We start from the raw sequence: 16,950 nt of genomic DNA, 5'->3' as shown, positions 1-16,950 counted from the left end.
CTCGAGCCCGCGCGTAAAGGAGTTAAAGATCAAAAGGACGCTGTGACACAGACTCACTAGAATGATAGGGAAGCTGAATTTGCTTGCCCAACCGACAACCCTGACACTGAGCTAAGGACTCATGACCTGAAACAGAACCTAGAAGACCACGACGAATCAAACTAGATAGACGGGAGCCACATAGATGACCCAAGCGATGATGCCACTGATCAAAAGATGCGGTCGACGAAGCAGCCAAAGCGGAGCCAACTAGACTGACGGGCGCAGCGGAAGGAAGATGAAGCCAGTCAAGCTCCCAAAGACGCTGAGAATCACGACGACGAGGGCCAGTACCAACCAGCTGACCCGTGCGACGATCCTGAACATAACAAATATCAGGATCAAGAATGACACGACAGTTATGATCAGTAAGCTGGCCAGCGGACATGAGCTGCATGGTCAGATCGGGAACATAAGAAACATTAGGGACATGAAAGGAGTCAGATAGAAGAGTGCCATGTCCGACAACAGGAAGAGAAGAACCATCGGCTGTATGAACAGTAGGAGAACCAGGTGGAGACCGTATGGAAGAAAGACAGGTGCAATCAGGAGTCATATGAAACGAAGCACCAGAATCAAGAATCCATGGACAAATACCTGGAGTAGACGTGGAAGGTGATCCCAAAGCGGAAGACTGCGAAGCAGCAGCAGAACCTATAGGTGCAGAGGGCTGAGTCACAGAACCCGCAGCACCTGGTGACGTAGAGGTAACAAGGCGACTGAGCAACCTGATGATCTCCTGTGTCTCAGAACCAGCAGAACTCCTCTGAGGACTGCCAGAACCAGAACCACCAGTAGCACTAGCACCCAGCGAAGAACGAGCAGAACCAGCAGGAGCACTAGGACCCTGTGAAGAACGTCCACTGCGGCGAGACTGACCCTCACGAGACTGAGCCTTCTTCTTCCTGTAACAAAAGGCCTCCACATGATTATCCTTGCCACACCAATCACATTTAAGACCACCCCCTCGACTCTCGGAAGAAGGCACCGCAGGACGAGTAGAGGAGCTGACAGCCAAAACGGAAGAATATCGCATCAATCCAGCAGTAAGAAGGCGAGTCTCCTCATTACGAACAGCAGCAAGAGCCTCCATCAGGGAGACACAGGGATGTCGAGCAAGCAGCTGTGCACGAAGGGGCTCAAACTCATCCCGAAGGCGTGTCAAGAAGTCGTAGGTGCGACGAAGCTCAAGAGCCTGCTGCTGACCCAGGCAGGACTGGCAGGTGCTAGGAGACAACGGAGGACTAAGAGTGTCGAGCTGGCGCCAAATAGTAGAAATCTGACCATAGAAATCATCAACGGTACCATCACCCTGTCGAACGAGCTGCTCCTGACGAATGGCTGCAAGAAAAGTAGATTGACCAGTGGGCTCATAACGTGTGCGAAGAAAAGCCCACATCTGATGTGCAAAATCAAGCTCAATAATATCAGCCGAAACCCTGTCATCAATGCTAGCAACGAGAATAGAAGCAGCTCGAGCATCCTCATCAACCCATGTCCGGTATGCAGTAAACTGAGACTCATAGGATGCAAGGCCATCATCATAATCAGCAAGGAGCTTCGCCACATCTGTATCATGAGTAGCAAGCAACCGATCCATCTCGTCAGCCGTAGCCTTCTCTGGAATCACTGGCTTCGCAGGAAGCACCGGGTATGTAGGAGCAGTAGGACGAGGTGGACAAGGCAACTCGCCAGTAAGAAACTCCCAAAGACGAAGACCACGCATATGAATCCGTAGACGAGGAACCCAATCGCGATAGTTGTTGCCATTGAATAGGACCGGGCAACGTAACACTGGGACACCACCAGACGAAGGAGCCGAAGGAGCCATGGCGACGGCGAGAGCGCAAGTAAAACAGCGGCGGGCGACGGCGAGAGCGCAGAAGAAAAGCGGCGCAAGCTTTTTTTTTTTTCTTCTGAAACGCACGTGCACAGTACAAAGCAGCGGCGCACAGTTTTTTTTTTTTTACTTTTTTTTTTACTCTTTTTTTTTTTTTTACCAAACTCCTTCAGGAGTCCTTATCCGGGCACGCGCACCACACAGCACAGACGGCGACGCAAGCAGCGGGACAGCGCGGGCGTCAAATCCGCCGGGCGGCGAGGCCGGTGGGGTGGCGCGGACGGCGAAAGGCGAGGCCGGCGGGGCGCCGGGGCTGCGCGGGCGGCGGAAACGGCGAATCCGCGGCGGCAGCACGGGCGGCGGGCGGCGAGGCCGGCGGGGCACCGGGGCGGCGGGCGGCGAGACCGCCGGGGCGGCGCGGGCGGCGGGCGGCGAGACCGCCGGGGCGGCGCGGGCGGCGGGCGGCGAGACCGCCGGGGCAGCGCGGGACGAGGACGAGTCCGGCGGGTGGAGAGCCAGACGGGCGGCGGCCGGAGCTGACGAAGAAGAAGAGCACGCAAGTGCAACGTGCGGGAAAAAAAAAAGGAACCCTAAGGCAGATTGGGAAGAAATCTAACCCTAGTTCGGCTCTAATACCATGTTAGGAATAGCACTTGTATTCATAACAGGGGCTCTAGGCCCATATATATACAGGTACAAGAAGGGAAAAATATACAGAAAACCCCCTAATACAATATACATCTAACACATGCAACATATTTGGAGGACCTATATGGCTGTACGCAGCAGACCAAGTGAAATTTGCACTCTGCTCTGATTTCTCCTCTTCATTGCAGATCAAACATTCAAAACTCTGGCATGCCGTTCTGAGCGTCCCTCTGCTTACTTAGAACTCAGTCAGTATTATTATTCAAGGATGAGAAAGGTAGACAGGAAGCTTCCTGTGATGTATGTACATATTTTATCTATATTTGTTCTAATTCAAACCTCAAAGTATGCAATTTTACCACGCCGTCTCTCCTCTATGTGAGTGAAAGTAGTTGTGTGTTTGGTGACAGATTAACTAATTAACTGTGTTCTTGGTGTTTTTCAGTTACCAAAAAAACCCATGCAATAAAAGCAAAAGGAAAGACAGTATTTAATTTCGATAGAGAGAAAACAAAAAAAAACATCAACCATTGTGATGTGCAACCAAGCCACCAGAGTAGAGGTACAGTTCAGTACAGTGCTTAATGATGGGAAAACTATTTGCAATAATGAATATCCTAAACAAGCATACCTGAAATAATACACCAACCGATTATATCGTTGAACATATATCACTATCCTGCAATCAATATCCTGAGCACTATATGTTGTTCCTTATTGCTTATACATGCCTGCATTACACAGTGATGTACTACAGTATTTTGATGTATACATCTTGGATATTCTGTTCTGACCAATATTCCATTTTGCTTGTGAATTTCTGGCTACTGCTCACAACCAAACTGGTATGCATGCATACAGGACTTCTAGGACCACAGGATCGCTCCAATTGCACAACTAATCTTTTGAAAAAAAAAAGCTTTATTAATTAGGGCTCTAAGTATCACATTGCATTTTCATAATCCATATGGTTGTACTACTTAATGGTTCACAACTTTTGTCCTAACTAAAAGAAGACTAAATGTCAAACAATTTAGAAGTGGGCCCACATACTATATAGACACATGTTTATGTGGCAAAAATTGGAAGGTGATGGCCACGTCCTGGAGATCTTTGCTGGAAACGCTGATAATGCGACACTTGTCCATTGTTGTATGTTATAAGTACACTGTCTAATCAGCATTGTGACATAAGGCAATCTAACTGATATGAGAATAAAGTAAACACCATATGCTAAAATGAAATTTACGAGGTTGCGTTATGCAAAAACTGTTACTTTAATTTTTCGCGTTGTTGTTTTGTACCCGGTCAAAAAGTAACGTGTCATGGGTGAGCTAGCTAGGGCCACATAAACACACGTCTCGACCAAAAAGGATATGATGGTGCATGGATATAAACAGATGAAGCTACAGGAAGTACACGATTATTTGTGCTTTATAAGTTGACGAGGTCTTCTTGATGCCAACACCAAAACATACACACTAGCTACAACATTCAAAGGTTGCCAAGAGGAAATGGAGAGATGGTTAGTTGGTATTCAATGTTGAAATTTGGGACGAATCAGCTCATCTATCTAGTGAGTCATGCATTCTAAGTAGTGGTCAACACCGACAGCTGATCGAGCACCTTGCTTGTGTCATTGTTTAAACTGATGAATACAATACATAAACTAAATTTGAGAAATTTGTTCACAAAATGGATGGACAACAGTTGAGCTCGGCAATTAATTACTCCAAATAAAAGTCAAATTGCCATGTGTTGTGGGAAAACAGTACCACACTAACTAGAATGTTCATTCCCATGCAAACAATAAGTCATCACAGATGACCAAAAAAACATAATAATGGTGCAGGTCAACCATGCATGCACAAGTACGCATGGATTATTCTAACAAATTAAAAAGTTTTGGTTAATCAGCAGGTGCCATCCAGTCACCACTTGGCAGGAAAAGGCCAGTTGGGCCAATGGCGAGCACACAATCCAGGGGGTAGCCCCTAGGGTGGGCCCGGCGGCCTCCAAACCCATAGCCGTAGCTTTGTTGTGTCATGTCCGCGGATCAAAGTGAGATTACCAACTAGAATATTTTTTTTTGGAGATCGATTACCAACTAAAATAGCGTTGGCGTGCGTGTGACACACACAATGTGGTTTGCTTTGTTTGACAGGGGAGAGACAGAGAGAGGGATGGAGGGAACAGGTAGTTCCTTGTTGTGTGCTCCTTGTTCGGGTGGGGAGAGGACCCTGCCCGCGCAGCACCGCGCATACGTGTCAGCCCACACGAACCTAACTCCCCTCTGCCCCCTGTCCACGTGCCGCCTCTCCCATCCCATCCGTGTCATTTCACGATTACCAAATATGCATGTGTGCTATGATTAATGTGATTGTTTAACTTATACCTATACTGTATTTGGCGTGTCTATATAATAATACTGTATGATGAATCGATCATCTCAGTTCAATTAATTTGTAGTCTAGCTACATGCTAACATGCATGTGATGTTTGCTCTGTTGTTCAACGACGACGTACATGTCACCGTCACGGACACTAGCTATACTACTATGTGTTTGCACTCTAATGGTATATGGGATATACGTACGGCCGGCTAATAGGTATGTAGGACACAAAGAAACAAATTAGTTTTTTCTTTTAGCATCGATCAGCTTTCACGTCTACAGTGACCATGTACTTGTAACTTGTGCTAGTGCATACATAGTACACGTCACCGTATGAATACTGTGTATGCAGTTCTTATGCGCATCAGATGCCATCTGGTGCGATGCATGCATGGATGCGCACGTAGACGTAGCTAGGGAAAAGAAAGAATAGCCTGAGAGTATGCAGTTCATGGTGCATATACGTACATATACAGATTATTATATACGTACACAATAATGTGTATATAGTACGACTAGCTAATTTGTGCATGGGAAGCTTCTGGTTTAGTTATAATACTATACTCGAGTAGTATTATAGAAATATTAGGGTGTTGATGCCTACGTAGAGCATGATATATGCAGGACGTACGCCACTTGGTAATGGTGCCGCGACAGATGAAGCAACAATTAAAATATATGAAAAGAAAAATAATGGGCGTACGGACCATCACAAACACAAGAAAACACAGCCAGGGGCATATCTAACTAAACAAGATGGTTAAGCAAGCCAAGCCCTGGGCCAGGGGCATTAACAAATCCACCCTCACTCTGCATGCATCGCATTGGCTCCATCTTAACGACGTCTCATTAGTAGACTAATTGAGCTACGTACCTAAGCTATAGCTCCTCTCAAGTCAGCACTCATATCAGCTCCAATCGAGGAGAGAGAAATTAAAGCAGCCAGAGGCTAGAGAGAGAAAGAGAGAGACTAAGAGAGAGAAAGAGAGACTAAGAGAGAGAAAGAGGGAGGAAGCTGCGTCTCCCGCACACAAAGACTTGCTTTTTGGGCCAGGCGGGACCTCATCAGCAGCTCGCATGCCGCCATGGCGTTGCCATGCACCCCACCTAAACCTCTATAAAACCCCCCTGGCCCTGCTGCTATCCACCCCAACGGATCCCACATCCCAAGCCTCTAGTTTTGCTTTCCTTAGCTTTTTTTTGCTTTGCTAAAGGGAAGAAGAAAAAAAACTCATCCATCGTCTTCCTCTCTCCAAGCCTAGAGCAAGGTAGCAAGCTAAGCTAGCTTCCTAGCTTGTCTGCAACAATGGGGAGGTCACCGTGCTGCGACCAGGACGCCGGCGTGAAGAAGGGCCCCTGGACGCCCGAGGAGGACAAGCTTCTGGTCGACTACATCAAGGAGAACGGCCATGGCAGCTGGCGCCGCCTCCCCAAGCTCGCCGGCCTCAACCGCTGCGGCAAGAGCTGCCGCCTCCGCTGGACAAACTACCTCCGCCCGGACATCAAGCGCGGCCGCTTCACCGACGAAGAGGAGAAGCTCATCATCCACCTCCACTCCATCCTAGGCAACAAGTACGTGCACAATCCATTAGCTTGCTTCTCCTTCCTTTTTACTAACCATGCCATGCATGTCGCCGATGAGCTCGATCACCGATCATCTAATACATATATGTATGTATATATGTAGGTGGTCGTCCATCGCCACCAAGCTCCCCGGCAGGACGGACAACGAGATCAAGAACTACTGGAACACGCACCTGCGCAAGAAGCTCCTGAGCATGGGCATCGACCCCGTCACGCACCGCCCGCGCACCGACCTCAACCTCCTCGCCGGCATCCCCAACCTGCTCGCCGCCGGCATCCCAAACCTCGCCGCCGCCGCGCAGACCACCTGGGACATCAACGCCCTCCGCCTCCAGGCCGACGCCGCCAAGTACCAGCTCCTCCAGGGCCTCCTCCGCGCGTTCGCCGCCCCTCCCGCCGCGCCCACCGGCGTCGATCTCATGGCCCTCCTCGCCGCCACCGGCAATGGAGGCGTCAGCCAGCCAGCCGCCGGCGTTGACCACGGCACCACCACCAGGGCCCATCAGTACGACGGCCTGCTCAACCTGCCGGCGTTGACCACCGTGCCGGCCGCGACGCTACCGGCGATGTCCTCCTTCTCCGGCCTGCTCAGCAGCTTCGGCGGCGCTCTCGCCGGGGACGGCCTCAGCTCGACGACGGAGCTCGGCCACAGCGGGGCCAGCGGGAGCAGCATGACGGCGGCGATGGCGCCACCTTTGGTAGCGGCGGAGGAGTGCAATGCCGGCGGCGGCGGCATGTCGACGCCTTGCGGCGAGGAGACGCCGGCGTCGAGCCCGTTCGAGGGGCTGGGGAACCTCAACCTCGACGATGAATTCAACAGCGACAGCTGGAGAGACTTGCTAGAGTGAGTATAGCACCTCTCACATCCTATCAGCGTTATGTTCTTTTTTTCCTTTCCTAGTTTTAGCTAGTTTTTTCCCTAAACAAATACTCCTAATATGCTGTTTATTTGCCTGTAATATAATTAACCAACCATTTCTCTTGAATTTTGGTGCATGCAGGCAAATGTCATGGTTGAACAACCCGAATGAGCAGCAGCTGTGATAATGAAGAAATTAAATGACCCATATATCTTTCATATATAGGATGAGATGAAGTTAAAAGGATCGATGGATCGTTGGAGAGACAGTTTCTTCTTTGGATTATTGGTTGCACACTTCTTCGAAGATGTGAATGAAGTTTGTTTGTTGATAGGACAAATTAAAAGGCGGTTTGACTATACCCACTTCTAAACATGTACAGAGAAAGGACAGAAAGACATGCGTGTATACTCACTTTATTTTCAATGTTTTCAATTTGTTTTTTAGTTTTTTCCCCTTTGTTTCCCCTTTTGCAAGGAGGATATGTGTAATGATAATTAGCTTGTGACGACATATACTAAAAGAAGTTTCATTTTCCACACCCAAGTGCGACTATGTTCATATGTGTACCTGTTGATCTGACAGCGTGTTTTAATTTGCTACTAATGTTGCTTGTGAGATGAAGCTAAATTTAGCCCGTCACATTGTTTGATAAAAACTAGGTGTTGTCTATTATCTACATATAGTGCTTCGTTCTACATGACTTAATATTATATCATTTTTAGACATGTGGAATCTATATACAATAAAGTGAATACGAACAAGATACTAAGCAAATTATATGTCATTTTAGCTTTTTTTTAATCCATAAACTTTGTTATGCACTTAGATATATATCTCATGTCTAGGTGCATAATAATATCTATGCATCTAAAAAGCTAAAACGAACTATAATTTGGAACAGAGGGAGTACTTTATTAGTTCACTGTACAGTAGGACGGTAGCTGCTATGAGGTATTCTTTTGCAGTTATCGATTGCTATTATATAATGGGATCAATTATATATACATTAATACTATGATCCACATAAAAAAAGGTTGTAAAGTAAATATGAAATCAATGGAGAAGCAAATTAACAGTATATACGTCAGCATGCATGTCCTCCCCTGCATGCATACATGTGTGGGCTTGTTGGGTCTTTTCAAAACGAGGTTACTTGTTGGAGGAGAATTGACTAGCACACACATCACTAACCAGGGTAGATACATGTGATAGCATGTAAACGGTATTAAGATTAGAATAATAGTTAGTTGGGGTTGGAGAAGGATGGATGATAGCTTGTGACAGTGGGGAAACTGTGAAACCAAATTACAAACCTAATCTAATCATCTTCTTCTAGAACTCCAAATGGCATGCATGCAGATGCAGATGCAGATGTGGCATGGTTTTTATGTTTAGTGTAAAATTAACTAGCTAGCTAGCTATAGGTGCCTAGGTTAATATATGTGCCAGTACGTAGTCATCATTTGACCAGATTAATTACTCAAATTAGGCTATAATAAACCAAATAATGCTAGTTGCATTATCCATTTTATTTTGATAACAAATATTCGACGCGGATAACAGAAATGAATAGCTTGTTTTCGAAGGATGCCGCATGTATGGTTGGAAACAGAATGAGAAAAGCAAGTTTAAAAAGAGGCATGCATCCGGCCTGCTTGGACTGCTTTCAGGCATGCCTTGTTTGCTTGTGCGTGGCTTATTCTCCAGATTCCTGCTTTCCCAATGGGAGAAATGGAAATATCATCAGCCGCTTGCTTGAGTGTACTTTTAGTTAAAACGGTAGCAGCTACTCTAACAGTGATGTCTAAGGTTCAAATAGCAATAAAATATAATATAATTTTAACGATGTGATGTGTTTTTTCCCTCTATCGAAAGAGCATGCCCCAGCTGGGGAACACGTACCACAAGTCATAGAATTAGTTAGCAGTAGGTAGGCCTCATTTCCCGACACCACAAGCCATTGACGGTCCTACCTTGCACTTGCATAGCATCTGCCCGGCCCTCCGATCCTCATGCTATCCTATCCTGTGGATGCTAAGCTAGCTTATGCAATCCGTACGTTTTGACACCAAAAGCTTGCAAGCTTTATTTGTTGTTGGAATCCCTTAGTTTTAGTACTTTTCTTTATTGTTCATTATCTAGTTTTAGTCTGTGGCGTGTCAAGAAATTTCTCCTCTCGCCATCTAACAATCATGTCAGACTTTGACATGACCATGGTGTGGCAAGGGAAAAACGGACCACGTACGGTTAATTGGTGAACGGCTCAGGTTCTGTCTGCTTTCGATCGATCGCCAAGTCGATTATCTATCTAACAGTAGTGATTTCCCTTCACATGCTACGCTGTGTAGACTTGGCTTGCAGGACTGGGTCTGTCTGAGTACCAACTGCAGGACTAGTGCGTACTCCCCCCTAGCTACTTTGAAAGGAAAGATAAGTGCAAGGAAAAGATGCGACATAGTATGCATCTTTTGCCTATCTTTGGCTAAGTCACTTGTCTTAGGATCGAGGATAGATACTCTAACTACTGTTTACCTGACCAGTTGCATGGTAGGTAGGTAGTAGCATATTTTTTTATCACTGACCAGATGGAGCTCCAGCATAATCTGACGACCCAACATTAGTGGTGCAGTTAGACATATCACTGTACCGTATCAAGGTGACATTGCATCAAGGGAGGCGACTAGCTAGCTTTAATCCATTTATAAATTAATTGTGTCTTCAGATTCTTTTAAAATTAAACGTAGCTTATTACATGCATGCATGCTGGAAGCAAAGCTACATTAGACGAAGTTTCCAATAAGTCACCTGATGAAAAGATGGATGAGACCTGGATCTCAGGAATTCTTGGCAGGCATGAGCCACCTATGCAATCCTGTCCACAAGTGTATGGTGACATCCACAGATTTACCTACCCGGAGAAAAAGAATTAGTAGAGAACTAACTCATATATATGATGGCTGCGGTGCATGGTCAACTTGACTAGCTATACAACGTGACAGACTGAGACTACAGCTACGTAGAATGCAAATTGAATTCCTGAAATTATGCAGCTTTTGAAAATGGGAAAAAGGCGATCCGTCGAATTGATTCCTACTCGCGAGGAAACAGCGCGTCTGTGACATAGGATAACCAACCATACAAGATTTCGTTTTGACCAACCAACCTATCCATCCATCCGTCCATCAAATCAAAGTGAAAAACTAGTTGCTAGCTCCGTGTGTGCTGTGACCTCAAAAGTTTCAAAATGTCACAGATTGCATCTGTCACTGCAGATTCTGCCACTTGCGTTTCAGACAAAATGACGGACATGATTAGTTTAGCACAAGTAGCAAAACTTTTCTTTGGCACCATCTACCAGAAAGATACACCTGACAGTAGACTTGGATTACATTGAACTCCAACTGATCGCTGCATGCATATTAAACACGCAATTGCTACGGTGTAGTAGTACACTGCTTTGACTGGCAATGCAAGTATTATTACCAAACCAGGGGTTAATTTCTATATAGCCTAGCTGAAACAATCAGCTGATCATGTTCTCTGATGAGTAAGTAAACGTGGCTCTATTGGTTTGTCAAGTTCATCAATCTGAACCTAATGAAGTACTGTACATCAGAATGAGGTATGAATTGTTAACAAGTCACAAACTAACCATTTGACCAAAAGCATGTCACGTTGGAATTCCCTGCTGCTGGTTCTGTGAAGTTATCTTGGGTTCATCCATTATTCACTCTCTGCAACTGCTCCTCAAAAATCAGGGCAGATAAGTTAGCACACGTACGCAGTCTTTTTCCAGGAAACCTACGCCTAACAAAATAAGACAAATGTTCACCAGCCTTTTACCCTGAAAACTGAATTGACCCACATGCACAAACACGGAGACTGCTACTGCATCAAAAAGTTTGACCTTTACCATGAATCTTATTTGTCATGCAAAATTAAATGTAATGCGCATGAGTAGTAGTGTGGAGAAGGATAACATGCAGGGTAGTGGTGTGTGGCAGCAGCATATTCATCAGGATGAGCGAAAAAGCCTTGCCCCACAAGGGATGGCAAGATATTCAGTAGGTAAACCAGCATGGACCTAGAAAGGAACAACCACGTACCTACCTTGCTCAAGAATAATGCTGTGTTCCAACCTAAAGCCTCCTCTCGGCCTCACTCTCAACCTTATTGCATCATCAACAAAGAAAAAGGAGGCGCCAATGCAAATCAAACGGTGATGACACGGACACTATTGAAAATGCTAGCTTTTCCTTGATCTAGATATATATCCTAGAAAAAGGTGAACAATTCCATGCATTATATTAATTGCACTGGCTTCCCCTAGTCCCCAGCAAAGCTCATTTTGCATATGAATTTGTTGAAAAAGAGTATTAATTTTGTAGTTTTTTCATCCACACTTCACATCATTGTGTTTCTTGGAGGAACAATAATGCTATATACATATATAGTTTGTCAGACACCCTTGTCATTTATTTGGACCATTATTAGTAGAATAAGATTAATTGGTACAAGCCTGCACTGCGTTGCTTCCTTGCTCACAGCTCGATCTCTTGCTTCCAAGATAATCACATCAGACATGATATAATCCGCATAAGCGAGGTATATATTAGTCGTCAGAAGAGAAAGTGAAAAGGTGTTTCTTCTCCGCACGGTAAAATGGGATTAGGTAAATAGTAAGAGATGATGATGAACACAGTTAGCTAGCCATCATCAGTCAGTGCATCATATCCCCTTGAACAAAAGGTGTTCCGGTTTGATCCTTCACGTGGTTGAATAGCTTGTCAGATCAGACGAGCTTTTATCTAGGACCGCAAGCATGCACGCACATTTACCTGCAGTCACGCACCAAATCTTTTCTTTTGATGGGCCTCTTGAAAGGTGTTTGTAATTCAGCAGAAATTTTACCAAACGGACTAACGGTGGGCGCATATGGGGACAAATGTATAAAACGAAATAGTTGGTGCTTGCATAGTTGAGCTAGTCGTTTCAAATGAAAACGTGACAGTGTAGAGAGAGGCTCGTTGTTGCTTATCGGCAAGGTGTTGCTTGCGCAGAAGCATCATATAAATACCAATGTGCAGAATCATAGCCACAATGTAATGTGGTGATGTAAAAGGCTAATTTATGTAGCTGTATAGATGATGGCAGTCCGGAACCTGACAAAACCATATAATCAGCTTCCCTTTTTTTTTCGAATCACACAGACGGAGACGCTCACATACACGCACGCACACTCATCCCTACAAACACACGCACGCAACCTACTTCAATGAGCACCTCTAAAAGATTAAAACTGGCAAATTCTCGAGATTGATGAAGTCACCACTGATGTCTCGTTATCGACAGGCACGTCGCTACATAATAACCTCAGTTTAAATCTTGGAAAATACGAGCACCCCTGCCGAGTCGAGGATTCGAACCAAAGTGGACAAGTTTTACCACACAAGGAAACTTGCAGCTGAGCTATGCTCAGATCTTGCAGTAATTGAGTTCAACGGTGCTTAATTTTTTGGGAGCTAGAATTTGCTGAAATGGAGTAGCTTAGCGGCGTAAATAATCGTACCTGGTCAAGCCTTATATATGCGGAATAACTTGTTTGGTAAGTGTTTAAGTTCATTCTAAGTTAATGTATTATAAATTTGATCAAGTTTATATATTAGAAAAACAATATTTATGGCATCAAACCATATAAGATATATTTTTGTAGTTTATTTCTCGGATGTGGTTTGTGTTAATAACCCTCTATAAATTTGGTAAGACTACTTGGAACAATTTGGCTTAGGAGGCAGTATTAGCTAGCAGCTTAATGAACACGTTTCATTACACTACACCAATGCAAGGTGATTGATTAGAATGTAATTTAGAAGGTGGTCCAGAGTTGGACCTGGACAGTGCCATATCTGTGAGGACATTGCAATGCTGCATGCTTCTCTGGGACCTACGTACCAGCTTGAACACGATCCGGTACACAATCTATCTTCATCTGTGCATAATTTGACATGGACGTGGCAGTAACGGTATATACTAACTTGATGTTCCTGGCTAGCAGGTTTTAATTATTTGTTCATCATGCATGCACGCACGCATGCCGGCCCATCGATAAGGATCTTCCAACTGATGAGTTTTACAGGTGCAAGTTAAAGCAGGATGGCAACTGCACAGGGATTTGTTGACCGAATCCATGCAAAAGGAGAAACAAAGCATGAAGTGACACTACCGTGTCCAGGCCCGTTGGTTCATAGGCACAGGGACCATGGATGCATATACATATAGGCGGCAGTAGACACCGTCCGACTCAGGGCACCGATCGTTGACACCTGCAGTTGCCGATTGTCGAATTATATCTTAATATTCCTCGGAAAAAAAGACTTCAATTTCTCATGATCCAGATGCTGCAATGCAATCATGCAAGTTGCAGCGATATACTGTACTGCTACCTCAACATTTGCTTGCACATGCTCGATCAGGTTACAATGTTGTCACGTCTAAACTGCATGCCCTGTACCTCTTCCCCCACATGATTGACATATTGGTGTCCAAATAATCGAGGCAATCATGCACACAGGCGTTCAAACAAAAAGTAAGCAACAACCCTCACTAACCCAAGGGATGTACAACGACGAAGACATACCGTTGATGCTGATACGAGGCTTTACACGTCTTCTGATTCGCCAAGCTTGTTTCCAGCCGGGATGAGGGAGGAGATCTCCAGGCCACGGCAGAAAAAGCATGAACCACAAAAGCATGATCAACAACACAAGGCCAGGATGCATGGAAAATTAGAATGCAAAATGGAAAAAGGCTACCAGATAAGTTATCAGCTGTTCGACTCAGTTTCGGTGCTTGCATTATTCGTCTTTTTTTGTTAGATCATGTAGCATAGCATTGATACGATGCAATTATTTACAACATCAAAACGAAATAAGGAGGGCATTGTACTTACATATAACATGCACCAACCGGTTGCTGTGAAAGCGAGTGCACTTGCAAAAAAATCAGCAGCTGTAACCCATGCGAGTACAATAAGTAGGGCAACTCCAGCAATAATTCTAAGAGCAAGGAGGCCCTGCAGAAACCAAACAAAAGTCATCAAGGCAGTTGGCTTCTTGGGAGTAGCAGTAAAAGCTGAGACACAACAGGAGAAAAGCTTAGAGTTCGTCCATATGATTATATAAGACTGTTGAGCATATAAGACTATATGAGTTCAAAGAGTTATAAACCTTGAAAACAACCATAACAAGTAGTACTTTACAGCTGCAATGCTGTAGGACAGCACATTACCACAGAAATGCAGAGGACTTATTTCCCTGATATGGATATATGCAACCACAATAACAAAGAGGAGGCCAACTCAAGTTTTGACACAAAATGCAAATTTGGTTACTCAAGGACAATGTTTTGTTCAATCATATGAACTAATATTTTCCTACCGTGAGGTGAGGAACCATACTAAAGAAGAATATCTATGGTAACTTTTTTTGGCACATAGCAAACTTCCATCAATCTTATAGAACAAAAATAGTTATCTACGAACCCAATTTCCATGAAAGAAAAGCAGCTCGCATATTCATCCAAATTACCTGGTCCATGCAACATGCGTGTTCAAGTACCTACACCATTTCATGTACCTGTCCAGAACTTTTTAAATACTTCAGTGACTGCCCTCATCTATCTTCTCCAAGAGCCATGCTATTTACAGAGAGAACTTACTGACAAATGGACACAAAAGAGTATTTAGTAATATATGTCATATGGAGTACATCAGCAGGGTAAAAGGTTCTTATTGAAATCCAGAATTAAGTTGCCTAATTAATAGAGTAGCAGGTTCTTATTTTCTTTTGTCAGAGTGGATTCGGACCATGCCCCACTGGGAACTGGGAAGTCTGAGCCAGGACCGTGCATTGGCTAACATAAGTATGATATTTTCACGCTGGTTGCAGATTTCATCATCCAGGAACAATCATTCAACTGAATAGATACTTAATACAAAGAAACAATCATTTCATCATCCATTGCTCAGCGGCCCTGACAATGGAGGTACTAGTAACAGGCAAGGAAAATATGGCACTAGGCAATCGCAGCTGTGCGGATGTTGAGATCCCCAAATGAGTTGAGCAGGTCAGGTCGGCAGGCACACCCAGTGCTGGAATCAGCCGTTAGGTGCCAAAAAATCCCCAGCCAGAGGCGAGTGTACGTGCGAATCGAACAGCACTCCAGAGTACACTCTACTAGGGGAGCAGAGAGACGGGAAGGAGACAATGCAATTGGAGGGGGGAGAGACACGTACGGGTCCGCGCGACGTTGGTGTCGTCGTCGTAGATGCCGGCGGCGGCCTGGCGGATGCGGTCGATGCTGGTGGTGCGGCTCCCGGCGGGGCGGCGGCGGCGGTTGACTGGTTCAGCGGCGGCGCACGGACGAGGCGAGGCGTTTTGAGTTGGGCTTGGACCGCTACCGCTTGGTTGGGCCGTTGGTGGGGGGCCCAGGTTTTGCCCCGGAATGGCCCACGTAGGACTGCAATAAGAAGGGACCAGAGCTGAGCCTGAGTGTGCTCTGCTCCTCCACAAAGCACAATCACAGTTGACAAGAGGCCTGATCATGCCTGAATCATTCCATTTCAAGCTGGAATCTTTGCTCTAACAAGCCGGGACCTTTCTGTGTGACTGTGTATGCAAATTTTTCTGATCATGGCATGCCTGAACCATTTCACCTCGAGCTGATTCCAGCACACCAGCAAGCAACATACAAGGGAAACAAGTGCACATCACTCGCTCACTGCAATATACAACAGAGACACGAAACACACCACCAACAGTTCCTTTATTTTTTTTAGATAATGAAGAGAAAAACACTATTAAGTTAAGCGAGCGACCCAAACAAGCTAGTAGTAGTGCTTGGCCGCCGGAGCCTGGTGGTGGTGCAGCGGTCCAGCAGCCGGCGGCGGCATGGCGGTGGTCCCGGCGGGTGGCACAGTAGTAGCCGCAGGTGCGCCGCCGTAGCCGGCGTGGTGGTGGCCGACGCCGTGGTGCTTTCGGAGCCTGTGCTGGATGGCCTCCTCGCGGTGGAGGGCCTTCTCCTGGTGCAGCTCCATCTTGGCGGCCGCCACCCTGGCCTTGCCGCGCTCGTGCGCCAGCTCCCTCTCCGCGTGCGACCTCGCCGTCGCCATCTCGGCCTTCTCCTCCGCCTTGGCCTGCTTCTCCTTGGCCTTGGCCTTCGCCGCGCTCACCGTGTCCTTCACCTTCTCCTTCACAGCCTGCATCCTGCTCTGATCTTCTGCTCTGCTGCTGCTGCTGCTGCTGATCGAACAGACTTGCTTGCTCTCAGCTTGCTTGCACCTGCGGATGGTCTACAGAGATGATGGATCGAGACCCTATTTATTAAAGCAGAGAGGCAATAAAGGCAGGTGAGACACGCGTTGACCGGTACACGTGGCCGAACCCATGCTCGACGCCTGGGTCGACACGTAGCGCCACGTGCTGGCTTGTTGAGACGACGGGATCAGGGCCTGCCTGCCTGCCCTGAGGAGGCCTTGTTCGGTTTGGGTCCTCCATCATCTGTATTCTGTACGAGTGTGGCCAAA

General features: G+C 46.0%; 2 protein-coding genes across 2 annotated transcripts; one reads left to right on the top strand and one right to left on the bottom strand.

Annotated features, from left to right (window-relative positions):
* The first annotated feature begins 6,082 nt into the window (after positions 1-6,082).
* Positions 6,083-7,903, top strand: LOC101780523 (transcription factor MYB39). The gene is made up of 3 exons (XM_004964260.1): positions 6,083-6,492; positions 6,608-7,348; positions 7,506-7,903. The coding sequence occupies exons 1-3, from the start codon at positions 6,227-6,229 to the stop codon at positions 7,546-7,548; spliced, it is 1,050 nt and encodes a 349-aa protein (XP_004964317.1). The 5' UTR covers positions 6,083-6,226; the 3' UTR covers positions 7,549-7,903.
* Positions 7,904-16,030: 8,127 nt separating this feature from the next.
* LOC101780125 (late embryogenesis abundant protein 6) lies at positions 16,031-16,706 on the bottom strand. The gene has a single exon (XM_004964259.2). The coding sequence runs from the start codon at positions 16,627-16,629 to the stop codon at positions 16,252-16,254; it is 378 nt and encodes a 125-aa protein (XP_004964316.1). The 5' UTR covers positions 16,630-16,706; the 3' UTR covers positions 16,031-16,251.
* Positions 16,707-16,950: the final 244 nt, after the last annotated feature.

The sequence above is a fragment of the Setaria italica genome, chromosome IV (genome assembly GCF_000263155.2).
Source record: "Setaria italica strain Yugu1 chromosome IV, Setaria_italica_v2.0, whole genome shotgun sequence".
Classification (NCBI taxonomy): domain Eukaryota; kingdom Viridiplantae; phylum Streptophyta; class Magnoliopsida; order Poales; family Poaceae; genus Setaria; species Setaria italica.
Note: the sequence above shows the minus strand (reverse complement) of the source record. Positions and strands in the feature narration are given on the sequence as shown.